Source organism: Anas platyrhynchos, chromosome 15, assembly GCF_047663525.1.
Source record: "Anas platyrhynchos isolate ZD024472 breed Pekin duck chromosome 15, IASCAAS_PekinDuck_T2T, whole genome shotgun sequence".
In the NCBI taxonomy this organism is placed as follows: domain Eukaryota; kingdom Metazoa; phylum Chordata; class Aves; order Anseriformes; family Anatidae; genus Anas; species Anas platyrhynchos.
This window is the reverse complement of record NC_092601.1, coordinates 9,209,143-9,225,049: the sequence shown is the minus strand read 5'-3', so window position 1 is coordinate 9,225,049 and position 15,907 is coordinate 9,209,143. Positions and strand designations below refer to the sequence as shown.

The 15,907-nt window shown below is 42.1% G+C and overlaps 1 protein-coding gene across 3 annotated transcripts in view; it reads right to left on the bottom strand.

Moving 5' to 3' along the window:
- Positions 1–15,907, bottom strand: part of NPRL3 (NPR3 like, GATOR1 complex subunit) — a 49,207-nt gene that overhangs the window by 12,917 nt on the left and 20,383 nt on the right. For all 3 annotated transcript variants that reach the window (XM_027468771.3, XM_027468772.3, XM_027468773.3), the window contains 4 exons: positions 7,738–7,875; positions 6,823–6,979; positions 6,260–6,366; positions 4,868–4,997 (listed from right to left, as the gene is read on the bottom strand). In XM_027468771.3, coding sequence (XP_027324572.1) covers positions 4,868–4,997; positions 6,260–6,366; positions 6,823–6,979; positions 7,738–7,875 — 532 coding nt within the window. The remainder of the gene's footprint in view (positions 1–4,867; positions 4,998–6,259; positions 6,367–6,822; positions 6,980–7,737; positions 7,876–15,907) is intronic.

Sequence of the window (15,907 nt, the reverse complement as noted above, 5' to 3'; positions counted from 1 at the left end):
TCAAGGAAGAAGTAGTTAACTGCAATAATAACTGTGTATTATGGTAATTAACTATTGTAGTGAAGGGGATGCAGGGGCAAAATGGGATGTCTAATTCACATAGGTGCATCCCTTCTACCTCATGGGTGGAAAGATATCTTTGTTCCTCAGGGCAGCACAGAGATGTTAAATCTTTGTCTCAAACAGATGAACTAGCTGAGGCTACAAGGCATGGAGGAGGGAAGCCACAAGTATTATGACTTATCCTTGGTTTGCCAAGAAACTTAGCACAGAGTATCTGGATGAAGAAACTCTGATATTGTACAAAGAAAACCTTGCACTGAGAAGCAGAATTAAAACATTCCTATGCAGCAATTGCAATTGTCAAGCACATGCCTGGTACACTCACTCTCTCAATGGAAGATGTTGAGCTAATGGTTTTAGGGCTCCAAGTGTTTCAGTGCTTTCACATGAGGGCATGAAGGGGTGCGCACCAATGAACACCTTGCCACTCATCCCAGATCCCAGTGAGAGATTGGAAAAATGGCAATGGGTCATCACAGATCTGAGTGTACAGCACTTCAAAGAACCAGCTGCTGTAACTGCCGCTTCTTCTTAGTGCTTGTACAGGTGCACACACACACACACATGCACGCACACCCCCCTTCACAATTCAACTGAGCAATGCTCCTCAGATGACACCCTGCCACTTAAGCAGTGATTACTGCACTCTGAAGTTTTGATCTGCTCCTGATACTCCTGCATCAGCACAGAGGGACATGACCAGAGGACTGGTGTTACTGCTCTACAACATTCTGCAAGAATATTCTTCCAAAAGGCCGTAAGGCCACCCTAGAGTCAGGCTGCCCTAAATGGGTGTTCTCTGCACACAGACACTTATATTCTTTGTCAAGACTGAACCAGTTGCTTTGTATGCAATGAATTTAGGCTGTGTCTCCTTATCTCCTACAACTTTTGAGAAAGAGCATCTATCAACAAACGTACAACCTGATTTAGGTGATATTCAGATCCTTTTTTTAAAAAAGGAATTTGAATTACACCTTCAGTTAAGACTGTAATCTTAGATAAACTGAATATGGACTTAGACTCAAAGCTCACAGCTCTTCACTTCGTTTAGCTAACGCCACCACAATGATAAAAGGCATCTTAGTTTATCAACAAGATTGGGAGCAAAAAGCTGGTAACTCTACAAACAATCCTGTGCAAATCAGAGGGGCAGATTCTCTTATCAGCAGAAAAGCTTGCTGTATTCTTTAGAAATCACATTGTTCTCAGGTAAGGGAAAACAGAACGACACTAAGCAGGAAGGTGAGTGTCAGACGTGGCTTTGAGATGAAATTTTAATGTGCTTACTGAGACCCTCAGCTTCTGTATGTAACCTCAGACCTTCTTGATCAACACACAGTTGCAGGTCCAAGCAGCTAATACTGCCCACAAGCTACATACACATGCAGCTAAGTTCTTCCCAGTAACAATATGTGATATCAATGCTGTTCTAGCTACAAGTTGCTTCTGTTTTCCTCACTCACATACCCAGCTGCAAAAGTGCCTCCCTTGCTCTGTGCCAGTCCTGGAACTTGCTGATCCCCTGAGCGAATTCCACCTGCTAACCTGGCAGAAAACCAGCCAGACTGAAACAAGTTAAGTGAATAGAGTCAAGCTGGACAGGAGCCAGAGCACCAGCACAAAGGAAAGGGGGAAAGGAGGAAGGCATGTGTACACACACTTGAGAATGGAAAGGAAAACCAGGGCCGCCTCCTCTTGGCAGCACCAAGATGCCATTATATCAGCTGAGCTGTAGGCATAGGCTCATCCTCATGCTACTGCAGCACTGCTATCCAAGCAAGGCAGATTAAACAGAGAAAAAGGGAAGCTAGCATGGAGATTCCCTACCCAAAGACTCGGCAAATATAAGCACAAGACCACTGACATAGGATGAATATTCAACCACTGAAGAATTCAACTGCAACGTACTGCACAAGCAGTCTCAACAGATGCCATTGCCTGGCCACCTCCTACCTACCCGACAGACAGACATCAAAGCAGAAAGTAGACATGCACTGAAGCTCTCAAGGCAGTCTTGTCCTTACTGAGGGTATTGCAGGTTGTTTGTACCGTCTGCCAGCCAAAAAATACCACAGTACTCCAAGTACAGAAATGCCAGTGTCCCATTTTTTCATCTACTCAGAGGAATGGAGCACTGGAGACAGGGGATCAGGCCCAGTCAGCATGTGTTCACGAAAGGCAAGTCCTGCCTGACCAACCTCATCTCCTTCTATGACCGGGTGACCCGCCTGGTGGATGAGGGAAAGGCTGCTGATGTCATCTACCTAGACTTCAGCTAGGCCTTTGAAATGGTCTCCCAAAGAATTCTCCTGAAGAAGCTGGCAGCCCATGGCTTGGACAGGTCAATGCTCGCCTGAATATGAGCCCAGGTGCCCAAGAAGGCCAATGACATCCTGGCTTGTCTCAGGAGCAGTGCAGCGAGCAGGACCAGGGAGGTGATCATCCCCATGTATGCTGCTCTGGTGAGGTCACACCTTGAGTGCTGGGTTCAGTTTTGGGCCCCTCACTACAAGGACATCGAGGCCCTGGAGCATGTCCAGAGAAGGGCTACAGAGCTGGTGAAGGGCCTGGAACACAAGTCCTGTGAGGAGTGGCTGAGGGAGCTGGGGGTGTTTAGTCTGGAGAAGAGCCCAAGGGAGCCCTTATTGCTCTCTGCAACTACCTGAAAGGAAGGTGTGGGGAGCTGGGGGTTGGTCTCTTCTCACAGGTAACTAGCAATTAGACTTCCCACAGTACTGACCTTCCAGTACAGACTACCTTCAGAAATACAGAGACAGTACAGTCAGCATGACGAAAAGCACAAGATATGACCATGGGTGAATTTCTTCAAAGTTAAAAAAAAAAGCACCACAAATTAAAAAACATCCACTCCAATGTACAAAATTACAATGAAAAGTCCAAACTTTGTTATTTTTTTTTCAAAGGCAAAGCAAACACAATTAGACAATATTTACAGTTCAGAGTGCAGCATCTTTTACTGCTGCACAGCAGAAAGAAAGAACACCCACGTTTCATCAGATTACTTGCTCTGTCGACTAAATTTCTGTTAATTACAATTGGAGCCTGGCCACCCCAGGATAGGGATTCATCTCTCTTAGAAGGCTAGTCCCTAACAAAACAATACTACAGGAATTCTATAAAGCTACATTAAAGCAGAGGAATGTACCTTTTCTACAGGAACATAATAATACAAAAACATCTCTCCATTTCAAACTTCTTCAAGAACTGCCATGCTTATCTTTACGCAAAAGAAGCTAGCCATCTCTCACAGCAGCCCGCTGGTTTATGGTTTGTCTTGCTCATCCTCATGCATGTCTTGCCAAAGGAGTCCCAAGTCTTCCACAACCACAGAAACTCACCTCCCCTTTTCAGACTGCGGGAGGCAGTTCCATAGCTTTTCACAGCATCATCCTCATCCTCAGTGCATGAACACATGCCAAAAGGATGAGGAAAACCACCCATGCTGTTGACCTTCAGAGCTCCATCACAGAGATGAGAGCATCAGAGCGAAGATGCACAGCCTAAAAGAGCTATTATAGCATTCCAACAGCTCTGGCAAACATTGACTCACACGGTTGTTTCAAGGCTTTCCTCATAACTGCAGTAGTGAGTGGCAGATTTTACTTACATATTTTAAACAAAAGTAAGAAAGATGTCTGAAAACAGCCAGAAGTATTGAAGGAAAAGTCCTAAAGCAGGTAATTAATTTTTTAAAAAGTACTGAGAGTAAAAATGCCTCCTAAAGCTACTGCAGCTAAAATAAAATTAACTCTATTGATTCAGCTTCAATTTTCAGGACATAGATTTGTCTGCAACTACAGCAAAGTACTGACAAAACAGTAGTCACTGCTCTTCCCCCGTTTCTAAAGATGGCAGCTGACCAGTATATACTATGGGGATTAGAAGCTACATTAGTTACCTCTATCTCTGATCATTATCTCTGCCAACCTGTAATTACGACAAATTCTTCTCTCGCAATTGTTTGTGTGCTCGATTGATGTTAATCTTCTAGGTATTTGAACAGTGACTAATTTCATATAAACAGAAAGTCATCAAAGTACAAAGACTAGCAAACAGCACTACCAGATACCAGTTAAAAAATTTGCCTGTGCTCACTTTGCCACAATGATTGTTCAGAGGTTATTTCATTTGGAAATGTAATAGCATCAGCCTGGAGGTCTTACATTACTGAGATCTTTCTTGCATTTTGCCAGTTCCCAGAAATGCTGCAAACCATGATCAAGCAAAATAACAGCACACAAATTGAAAATCAATATGCTATTATTCCAAATCTGAACATCAAAATGCTGATGTTGTAACACGTGGGCTTCTGTTGACTACCTGCTGAATCTACTTCCTGCAATAGCCTTCAAACAATTCCAGTTTTGTACCAAAAGCTAAGTGAATAGACAGTTTGCTTTTAAAAACAGATGGGATATAATAAAAGTAAATGTGATTGTGAGGAATCCACAAACTTGCATTATCCCTACAGTTTATGACAGGCCTTCACTCTTCTTCCATACTACATCACTCAAGGAAAAGCAGCATTATGATTTTTCTTTTAGGAATGTGCTTTGCTACCACAGAGCATCCACACAGCTTCATCTTGAAAATCCCCACAGCTTTTTGGCACATGGATATGAAACAACAAATCACGTTTGGAAATGTAGTAAGTGGCAACTTCTAAGCCTACAGTAGCAAGTTCCTAACCAGGTACTCCAGGAATATTACCAGTCCTTTTTCTCCTTAGCAGGGCAACCATACACTGTCCAAACAGCTCTTGCATGCTCCCCCATCTCACCTCCTGAACAGGCGGTGCAAGTGGATTCTTGAACTCTGAGAGTGACACTGGGAGGGAGAACTTGGAAAGCATCGATGGCAGATTGTGGCCCCGAAACTGACAAGAAAATGCATCTGCTAATGGAGAATAACTACAGAAAAGAGAAAAAAGCAGAAGTCAGTTTTATAGTGCCGGTCAGTGTAATATTTATCCACTTAAGCATTACATTAAGTGTCAATTTCAAATGAAATATTCTCTATCATCTAAAAACACAGTAAGGGTACTTAACGGCATGTTTCATCTTGCTTTAAGTAACCATGTAGAATATGTATTTTCATCTTGGCATTACATTCAACTTCACTGTATTACTGAGGGTGTGGAAAGAATCCAGAGAAGAAAAATAAAAATGATAAAAAGTCTAGACCTGTGCAGTCTCTGATCAAAGGAACAGGGACTGGTCAGTCACGAGATGACAGGACTGGGGATGGGCAGTATGTAAGCACAATCTTCAAACAAGCTAAATGCAGCTGCAGATGTGACTGCTCTCCCTGCCTGTGCTGAACAAGGAAAGCAATATGACTGATTAGAAGTACAGGAGAGTCAAGTTAAATATTAAGAAAACTGTTTGTCTTCAAGAACAGCACTGCCATGTATGACACAGGCACAGCTGTTCGTGCATGACCTCAAGGTCCCTTTCAGGACTATTTTTATACTTCCATCCCATTAGTTTTGACCTAGAAGTATTTTCCTATAACTGAGTTCCAACATGGATTCTAAAAACATCTCAAAATACAACCCAGAAAAAGTTGCCAATCTTCAGCAGAGCAAAAATATCCACTGCTGCCTCCATATCTTCCTTGATTGCCACTACCTTCCCTCAGACTATCTGCATTACCTTCAGTCTACTGAAAGGCATGTAAGTGGAAATGCCATCATATGAAACAACACAATATTGATGGCAACACTACCCTGACTTGCTAATTTGATTCTCTTCAGGTGATGCTGTGTGCCAGATACCCAGACAGTCCCGTGAAATATTCAGTGATTTAACTTAATCAAGTTTTCTAAGTCTTTCCACATTGCTTAAGGATCATACAACCTTTTCTGATATGGACACAGTGATGTACTAAAGTATGGGACATACTAAGAGTAGCATCACAATGTAAATATTGTTTCCAAGTCCCACGTCACTGCAGAAACATATTGAACTGCTTTGATACCGCTCCCTACCCCAGACAAACTCATATGTGGCTTTGCAATTTCCAGCACATGTAATGATTAGTGTTCTGCACAATTGCAACAAATTCATACACAACAAAAGATCTACCCTGTATCCAGTCAGATAGGAAAGGAAAGAAAATCTGCACTTCTCACCAATTTCTTAATACAATCATTGATCTTCCTTCTACTTACAGACAGACACTGGCATTTGGAGAAAGCATGTAGACATTGTTTTCACACAGCGGATAAATAATAATTGCTTTTCCCCAGTAAACAAGATGTGCAGCAAGCTGAAAAACCTGCATTAAGGAAACAGGGAAAAGTTAGGACAGCAAAAAAGCAAAATTCAAAATCTCAGCAGGACTTCCATACAATGACAGAAAAGTCATATCAGATGACCAAAAAGTCTTGTTTGAGCTGAAATGAAAGCAAAATATTCTATCTTTTAACTCTGCCTTCAGAGTAAGTTCAGGGTTTAAATAACATGTGGCACATCAAAAAACATTTGACAAGGTTAAGAATTTCCACAGCAACCCATGATTCAGCTTTGGATGCAGGACTGATGTGCACCATCACTGCACCACTGATCTTCATTTCGCCCATCTTTCCCCCACACTCTAAGGCTCAAGCTTTCTCTGTGCACTCTGCTCACGCTGAAAAAAAACTAACATGCTCATATACCACCGAAACCCACTGGCATGAAGAACGAAAATGTCTTGTGAATTAAAAGAATTTCAGCTTACAGTTCCCCGTACCTGCAGCAATGCCAAGTCAGCATCTTGAGCCAGTTGCTGCAAATTCTTCACAGCAGAGGTAGTTTTAATTACTCTCACCAGGGCAGGAGAGCAGTCCAATGGGAGCTCATTAAGCAACGACTTCTCATCATTTAGAAGTAATAAGGCATGGTAAGGCCTGCAGAAAAAGAAGGAATATATTTGCCCAGTAAACTGCAACTTTTCCTAAAGGTTTAGTTATTCCCAGGCCATGATACCTCATCTGGTAAAAGTGACACTCTAATATTATCATCCTTTTGTTGTAAGTGGATTCAGAGTAAGCTTATTTTTATGTTACAAGATAAGATGTTCCCCACAAAATGGGGATAAAGGGTTATATGATAACTGGATACCCTAGTGACTAGAGAAGAAATGACACAGTGCTGGCATACAGTTAACCCTAAAGAATTCGACTGAAAACTGCACATTTGCATCACTGAAATACAGAATGAAGTAGAAGAGAGGAAGAAGGCAGGACTGAGTTAGTTTTGCAGGTAAAAAGCTGTAACCATAAAGAGCAAGAAATAAGACATCAAAGAGCCCAGGCTCTCTTTCCTCTTTAAGAAAAATTAGTCCTGTGTCAACAGATTCAAATGAACACACAATTTCTCTGAATGCAAATAGTGCAGACCTCTCCTGCAGCACTGCCTACCAAACTCAATTATGTTAACCAAACCACCTTATGGTAACATGAAAGCTGTGGCTTTGCACCACCACGTATACAGCAGCAGCACAGTACCTCAGCATAAGATTCAGGGAGTCCTGTCTCAGGTCACGCCCCAGCCACCCACCACTCAGCGTCCTTTCATCCCCCCAGCTGTTCCAGTACAATCATTTGCAGCATAATACTTGGGCCTGGTGAAAGGACAAACCGCAGCCTGAAGGACTTGCTCTTACCTGATCGATTTCAGGCTTCTCTCAATTGCTTCTGGAGGAATAAAGTTTGTTGCAACATAATGGATTTTATGAGGCAGGCAGAAACTCACTTCCAGCCAGTTGTTGATATGTAATCGGACCACTCCTGTTGTACAGAGACTATAATGGGAAGAAAATAAATACATACAGCATTTATAGTATATACCAAGTAAAAATAGTGGACCAGATTGATTTCTGCACGGGAATCAGAGCAGGGCAAGAAAAGGGTGAGAAGGGTGAGTGCACCATGTCTACTGCCAGACTGGATGAGGACAAGATGGATGATTCCTGGCTGCAAGGGATTCCTTAATGTGTACTTACAGAGCATTATGTATTATGAGGCTTTGGGGAAATTTGCAAGACTATATCCCACTGACTGCCACTTCCCTCTGCTCTTAACATTGCAGCAGTATCTCAAGAGAGAACAGTTTCTTGAAGGTCTCCAGCAAGGTCACTACACTAGAAAATTCCCTAGACCAGAGATGGAAAGGGCAAAGATAAATAAGGCACAATGTTTTCACCACCATTTTCCATCTTTCTGGAAAAAGCTCTGTTTGTTCAGAATCCATAAACAGTTCAGAGACTTGAGACTTAAACATATGCATCCAAGAAAAGTGTCTCAAGCTGAAAAGCAGAATTGCAAAGTTTCCCTTTGGGATAAGTATTTGCCTTATTTGCCCTCACTCCTGCATTTCAAAAGCATGTTGAACCACAAAAAGTAGTTTCTGCCAAAATCTCAGTTCCACAAAGCAGACAAGAGCACCTATATCACAGATATAGGTGCTCTTGGCACCTATAGGCCCAGAACATCTTTCCATGTATAGGGAGTTAGAAACAAAACCAAACTCCCTAATCATTCTTAAGCCAAAGCCAACTTTGTCTATACTGGAGAGCTGAACTTCTCAAGATGCCTACAGGCTGTTGTCCTCCAAGATTAACAAAGTGCATCAGAGGCTAAATGAATATTGCCTGAATTCAAACCTCATCCTCAGAAAAAGAAAAAAAAAAACAGTCCTCAGAATGTTTCATCCCGAGAACAAAACCCAGTCCTCAAAATGTTAATCACTCCATGGCACCAACTCCTAAAGATGAGCTGGCTGGAATCCATCAGGAGTACGCACGCAGGTAACTGTAACTGTAGATCACAGAATCACAGGTAGACCTTTACAGGCCAGGTTTCAGACAAAAAAAACAAACCTCTAGCTCCCTTAAGATGCCCTCTGCTTTTGAAGTTTGTTCTAAAATATTTTTTTCTAAACAAAACAATATTTTGAAGGTTTAGGTTGGATATTAGGGAGAACTTCTTTACAGAAAGGGTTGTTAGGCATTGGAATGGACTGCCCAGGGAAATGTTTAGATGTAGAGCTTAGGGATATGGTTTAGTGAAGGACTTGTTAGTGTTAGGTCAGAGGTTGGACTAGGTGATCCTGGAGGTCTCTTCCAACCTAGACAATTCTGTGATTCTGATTCTGTGATTCTTTTTACAAACTTCAGTTTGCAAACATTCCAGTCTAAATTTTAAATTTGAGTGTGTTGAGACTTGTAATATGACTTTTGTGTAGATAAAACCCAAGAATTTCCCCTCTGCTCAAAACACATTTAAAAACAAGCCAGGAGCAGACAGAAATTGAATACATGTCTTGAACATTCTTTATGTGGTGATTTAAACATTTATTCTGAGCGCTTAATTTTAGGCCACAAACTAACATGCTCTTTTTCAAGTTCATCTGGTTGTATAAGGAGTTTAGAGAGATCAGAAAATTCAGCTTTAAAACAAAGGCATTGGTAGCTTTGGCTGCCAGTGTAACTATTCACCAAACCACAACAGAGTGGTGAGAGCACAAACAAGATCCTGTCCTGCCTTTTGCATGATCAGACTCATAAAGTCAAATCTCACTGTAGACAAAGCTTTTGTAAAGCAGGGGCCATGGTTTTGTTCTCAAATCCTGCACTGAACACTGAGAAGTATTTATTTTCCAAAATGTTAATGGAACAAACACTATACGTGTTTTCCTTTAAAAAAAAATTCCCTGAAAAGCTAAATCCACTCTCCGGTGCTACCATCTCACACCCATTTAGAGGCTACAAACCCTGAAGGAACATGCAAAGCATGGCAAACACCTCAGTTTGTCTTGCTGCAACTCCGGTAACACTGCTTAACCCACCAGACATACACTAACTGACAGAGAAAGCTGAATTATCTTAAAATACATCAAGGTAAAGGGCACCTTGAAGCAGTAGTTATCCACACTGTGTAGGGGCCCAAACACCCACAAGAGAAAACATGACAAAAAAAATCAATTGCACAAATGAGTTAAGATACTATGTGAAAGTTAGTGTGGTTGTCAAAATGCGTTACCAAAATGAAGCAAAGAAACATGAAAACATGAAACATTTGCAGGGATATTCTCCCTGTGTACTCTAACACTCAGGAAAAATATATGCTTGGTTCCTTTCATTCTTTGGTCCAAGTGCATTAAGGCAAAAGCTTTAATTATATAATTACATTCTCCACAGCATAATTTTGTCTACATTCCATTATACAACAATAGCCTAAAATTAAAGACAACAAGAAAAACAGATTTTGAGCTCTGATTTCAATTTTAATTTCATTTTTCCACATTTGCATTCAATTTCAAACCTTCACTATAGCTAGCTTTATGTAACAATTTCTCTTTCACTCCTCCCCTTGTGGATGGAAAATAATTTAAGTCTCTAATAATCTGGCTGGGAACAAAATACATCCACCAGCAACAATGTATGTGACTGCACTTAGCCAGTCAAAATCAATTAGTTTTACCAAAATATATGCAAGGATTCATGAAATACAGTAAAGTCCAAGAAAGTGAAATGGACAATGGGATGGAGTGCACCCTCGTTGAATTCACAGATGGCATAAAACTGTGAGGAGTGTGATTTACCAGAGGGCCATGCAGATATCCAGAGGAACCCTGTCACGCTGGAGCAATGCACTGTCAAGAACCTCATGACAGTCAGCAAGGAGAAGTGCAAAGTCCTGCACCTGGGGAGTAACAACCCCAAGCACCAGCAAATGCTGGGGGCACCCAGCTGGAAAGCAGCTTGGCAGAAAAGGTACTAAGAGTCCTGGTAGACACCAAGAAGAACAAGAGTCAGCAATGTGCCCTTGCTACAAAGAAGACTAACGGCGCCCTTGGCTGCATCAGGGAAGGTACTGCCAGCAGGGTAAAGGAGGAGATCCTTCCCCTTTACCTAGATTTGGTGAGGCCACACCTGGAGTGCTGTGTCCAGTCCTGGGCCCACCAGTACAAGAGAGACCTGGACATACTGGGAAAATCAAATGTAGGGCCACAGGGATGATGAAGGGACTGCAGCACCTCTCCTGTGAGGAGAGGCTGCGAGAGCTGGGACTGCTCAGCCTGGAGAAGAAGAGGCTCAGGGGGATCTCACCGATGCCTGCACATCCCTGAAGGCAGGGTGCACAGAGCATGGAGCCAGGCCCTGCTCAGCGGTGCCAAGGGCCAGGCGCAGAGGCAGTGGGCACAAACTGGAGCACAGGAGGCTCCCTCTGAGCACCAGGAGGCACTTCTGTGCTGTGCGGGTGTCGGAGACCTGGCACAGGTTGCCCACAGAGGCTGTGGAGTCTCCTCCTTGGAGATCTCCCAAAGCCACCTGGACATGGGCCTGGGCTGTCCTACTCGGGGTGGCCCTGTGGGAGTACGGGGGGAGCACATGGGCCCAGAGGGGCCTCAGGCCTCAGCCATGCTGTTGTTGTGTGAAATTGAAGTTTGGATCCGCATTTGCTTTCATTTTTATTTGTTTCCCACAAAGTCATCTATTTAGCAAGCTTTTTACTGTAAGCCTCATGAATCCCCATGAGCTGGCTGCCAGCTGTTTGGCTGGGGACCATGCACACCCAGAAGCTTCCTTCTTTAGGGACAGAAGCACAACACCAAAAACTGGCAACAGAAGAAAGAACCAAGCAAACAAGTTGTAAGTTATCAAAGTTGCATTACAGAGTCACCTAGCTGCACTTCGACTTTGCTCTTCTCAAACAACTAAAATTGTGGAGCAAACAGTCCTGTGTAAGTGGTGATATCCATGCTCACTGAGCACATGTAACTCTATAACATGATGTCCGTATGTAAAAGATGTGGTGCTAGCTCCACTGTGCTGATCCTATCCTAAAGAGGCTGAAACACAGTTAGAAACCAAAGCGGAATCATCTGTACCTAGCAGCAGTGAACAGGTCAAATCCGAAGGAAAACTTAGAGCACAGACCTCGCTATCCCACCCCCAGTCCAGCACCAGGAAGACACAGGACCACAGAAGGTGAGAACACTGTGTTGGCCAGCACTGTACCGTGAGCCTCTGGCTCGGGGACGCATTTACATAGCCCCTGACAGGAAACATAGAATTACATAAAGATTTCAAAGCTGTGGTAGATTTACAAGAAATGTACAGGATTACCTCTTTTCTTCTTTGCTCCTTTCCCAACTTCTCTTCACGTTTTATGGGGATTTTTTCAGTGCTACTGCACGCCGAGGTTTTTCACTGAACCATCTGCTCTAATTCCAAACGCCCTTTTCAGAACAGTTATATATTATACAAGGTTTGTTTTGTCTCATGTGCACTACTTTACATGCAACCATAGTGAATATCATCTGCTGATGAGTTGGTCTCCAGTAACCTTTCTTCAAATCTTCCTCATCTATTTGTGTTTTTATTCCCTTCACTATTATCTATAAACTTTGTCACTTCACACATTGCCCCTTTTTCCAGGCCAGTTATCAATATGAACACATTGAACAGCACAGGTATGAATGCAGATTGCCACAGACAAACTGGGTAAAAATGGCTTCATTCTCCATATTCTAATCCTCCATTAAATCCTCATTGATGTTCCATTTCTCTCATGAAAACTTAATTTCAACACTTTTCGTTGGAAATCTCTGCTTAGATGCTACATGATGAGTGATGCTGAGGGATACATAGCAAGGGATTAGGATACTGACAGGGGATTTTGTAGTAATCTGAAAATGAATCAGGGAAGAGTAACCAGTAAAAAGCTGTTCGCTGTCTCTCCAGTGTAAGACCTAAAATACATCTAATGAGACTGGGAGGAGGAACAAAGTTCAAAAAGAAACAGAAAGAAACAGAGCAACCAGTTAAGCCATGGAGCTCCTTATCAGAGGATGCTGTGGTTGTTAAATATTTACTTTGGCTTGCAGGAGAGTGAACTAATTTCGGGAAATGAGATCAGCTTAAGGCTGTTGAATATACAGAAAGCACCTCCAGAGCTGCAAGCTGCAGGAAGCTGTGGAATATTTTAGGGAATATCAATGCTCTTTTGCTCTGTTCTTATGCTTTGCCCTGAATAGCAACTGTGATTTAATCCCCCCAAAATGGGAATCTTAAAGTTGGCCAGATCCTACAGAATCCCAGCCTTCTTTTTCACAACTATCAGCAAAACACAGCCAATCCCACCTCACATTTTATAAACTGGTTATAAATTCCTATACACACAACACATCTTATGTTTATCCCGTTTACACCATACATTAATAACATGCTTGCTAGTTTTGTAGGGGTGAGCTTGTAGCTTTTGAGATTATTTTTGCTAGAGGTTGTGACTATTTGGAGCTTTCAAATAGTTTTACTCTTCCCTGTAAAAGACATCACTGTCCTTTGGTCAACTAACTGTAGTTGGCTTATATGTCATAGTACAGTCATATAAATAACATATAATAATTCATTAATTTTCATATAATTATTCCTCTTCCCCTTAAGGTGATGAGAGGCTAGATCCACCAGTCAGTTCAAATCCCACTAGGCTAAAATGTATAAAGGCTCTTTGTGTATTAAAAACAAATAAACAAAAACCAATCCTCTCCTCCCCCTCAAAAAATCGTATTTTCACTTTTCTTCTAATATAAAGCTAATAAAAATTTGCTAAAAACAGATGGGCACTTAGCTATCATCACGCTAACAAATTATCTGCTCTAACAATTGGTGAAAGTAGTCTTAATTCCTTAAATTGAAGGCTGGCTTACAGGAGGCCCCCATTGTAAAAGCAGGAAAGGTTCCCCTTCCTCTGAGGGGAAGGTGAAAAAGATTTTCAAACTTGTTTTCTCAACTAATGGAAGAGAAACATCTGGTTTTAGGTATTAGCCAAAAAGGTCCCAGGAAATAGATGTTGCTTACCTCCAAACTGTCAGTTTAATAATACTCAGTTACAACAGCAGCAGTAGCACTACAGTCAAAATGACCTGGCTACTGATTACTACCTTATAAAACAAGGACATTTCATTCAAAATGCAACGGACATTGAGCTATAAAAAGATTTGTACACTCATGGTTTACTACAAACCAGCTTACTAAGGGACATGTTGGGTCTTGCCTGAAATACCTCAGCACCATCTACAGGAAACCAAAGGCTAGACAGCAATTCTGAAGCAACTGCAATAATTCAAGAAGCACTTGACTGAAATTCCAAAACAAGCAGGCACTAGGAAATGTTGGCTTGAGCAAATCTCAAATGGGGAGACGGGATCCCATCTGCAATTCAAAGTGCCCTCTCCACCTAACTATGCTTCCCTATGCCAAAGGCTATGCCAGAAATGCCCATATATTTAAACCAGTACATTGTCACTGCATGTACTTATCGCAGAATCATAGAATGGTTTGGGTTGGAAGTGACCTTTAAAAATCACCTAGTCCCATGGGCAGGCACTTCTCCTACTAGGCCAGGCTGCCCAAATCCCCACCCAGCCCAGCCCTGACCACTGCCAGGGATGGGGCACCCACAGCTCCTCTGGGCAGCCTGGGCCAGGGCCTCACCACCCTTACAATAAATAATTTCTTCCTTATACATAATCTAAGTCCACCCTCTTTTAGTTTAAAATCATTAGCCCTTGTCCTATCACTACATGACCTTGTTATAAGTCTCTCCATCTTTCTTACAAGCCCCCTTTAGGTATTAAAAGACTCTTCTCCAGGCTGAACACCCCCAGCTCCCTCAGCCTTTCTTCACAGCAGAGGAGCTCCAGCCCCCTGACCATCCTCATGGCCTCCTCTGGACCTGCTCCAGCAGATCCCCATCCCTCCAGTGCTGGACAGTTTCTTCTACTTGACCAAAAAATTATTTTAGTTATATGCTTGCCCTGCAAGGTGCTGCTGCACCTCTCACCTTATCTGCCTGCAGGTGTAATAAGCATATTTCCTATTTTCTCATATAAAGTATTAATGGAAAATGCAGAACACCACCTTATTACCTATCCAGCTAACACTGTTAATGACTCTTCAAAGAGAGCTTTCCAATCAAATGCAAAGTCATTTATCCTTTTATCAACAGTTTAATTCTTAACTTGCTTGTGACAATGCCATGCAAAATAGTGTCAAAATTTGACATGCACGTCCTCTACCCCACCCACAATGCCTAAATGAGGGAAATGAGGGAGACTGCTTTGTTTTATATCTGGGAGCCAGCACCAATGTGTGTTTCTCCATGGCCAGTCTACTCCTTATTTCATGGAAGGACACTAGTACCACTCCATGAGCTTGGGCTATATGTTCCTCCAGTCACAGTTAAATGCCACAAGATGTCACTGTGTCACTAAAATGTTTGGAAACAAGATCAGTATCTGCCCTGTCATGAATTCATACCCTGAGAGGAACAGAGAAACGTAAAAAGCAAGTGAAAAATTTGATATGAGAATTACAGGCTATGAATAAAAAAAAAAAGCCTTATTTTAAAATTTAGCATACAATTCATGAGAATCTTATTGAACAATATGCAACACTTGTTCCGAACAGGCTGAAATTCACACCTCTTGAACGCAGTAAAAACAGCTTATTAGAAGTTTTATAACTTGTCTGCAATCATTAATTTATTTAGGTTTTCAGTGCCTTGCCTTCCAGGTCTTTGTGATTGTTCCCTTTGAACAAGGGAAATTGTGACCTAGGGAAACTAAAGAGTTGGTCTAAGATCATACACTGTGCCTGACAGTCAACGAAGGAACTCAACAGTAGTTTTCCTAAGTCCAGACAAACACACTAATCAAGGGGCTCATCTTTCACCCCACCAAACCTTTCTGTCTTCTGTCTTTCTCCTGCCAAGTGTATATCCTGAATGAAGGTGTCTGCTCTGCATGACGAGTCAGCACCGACATAC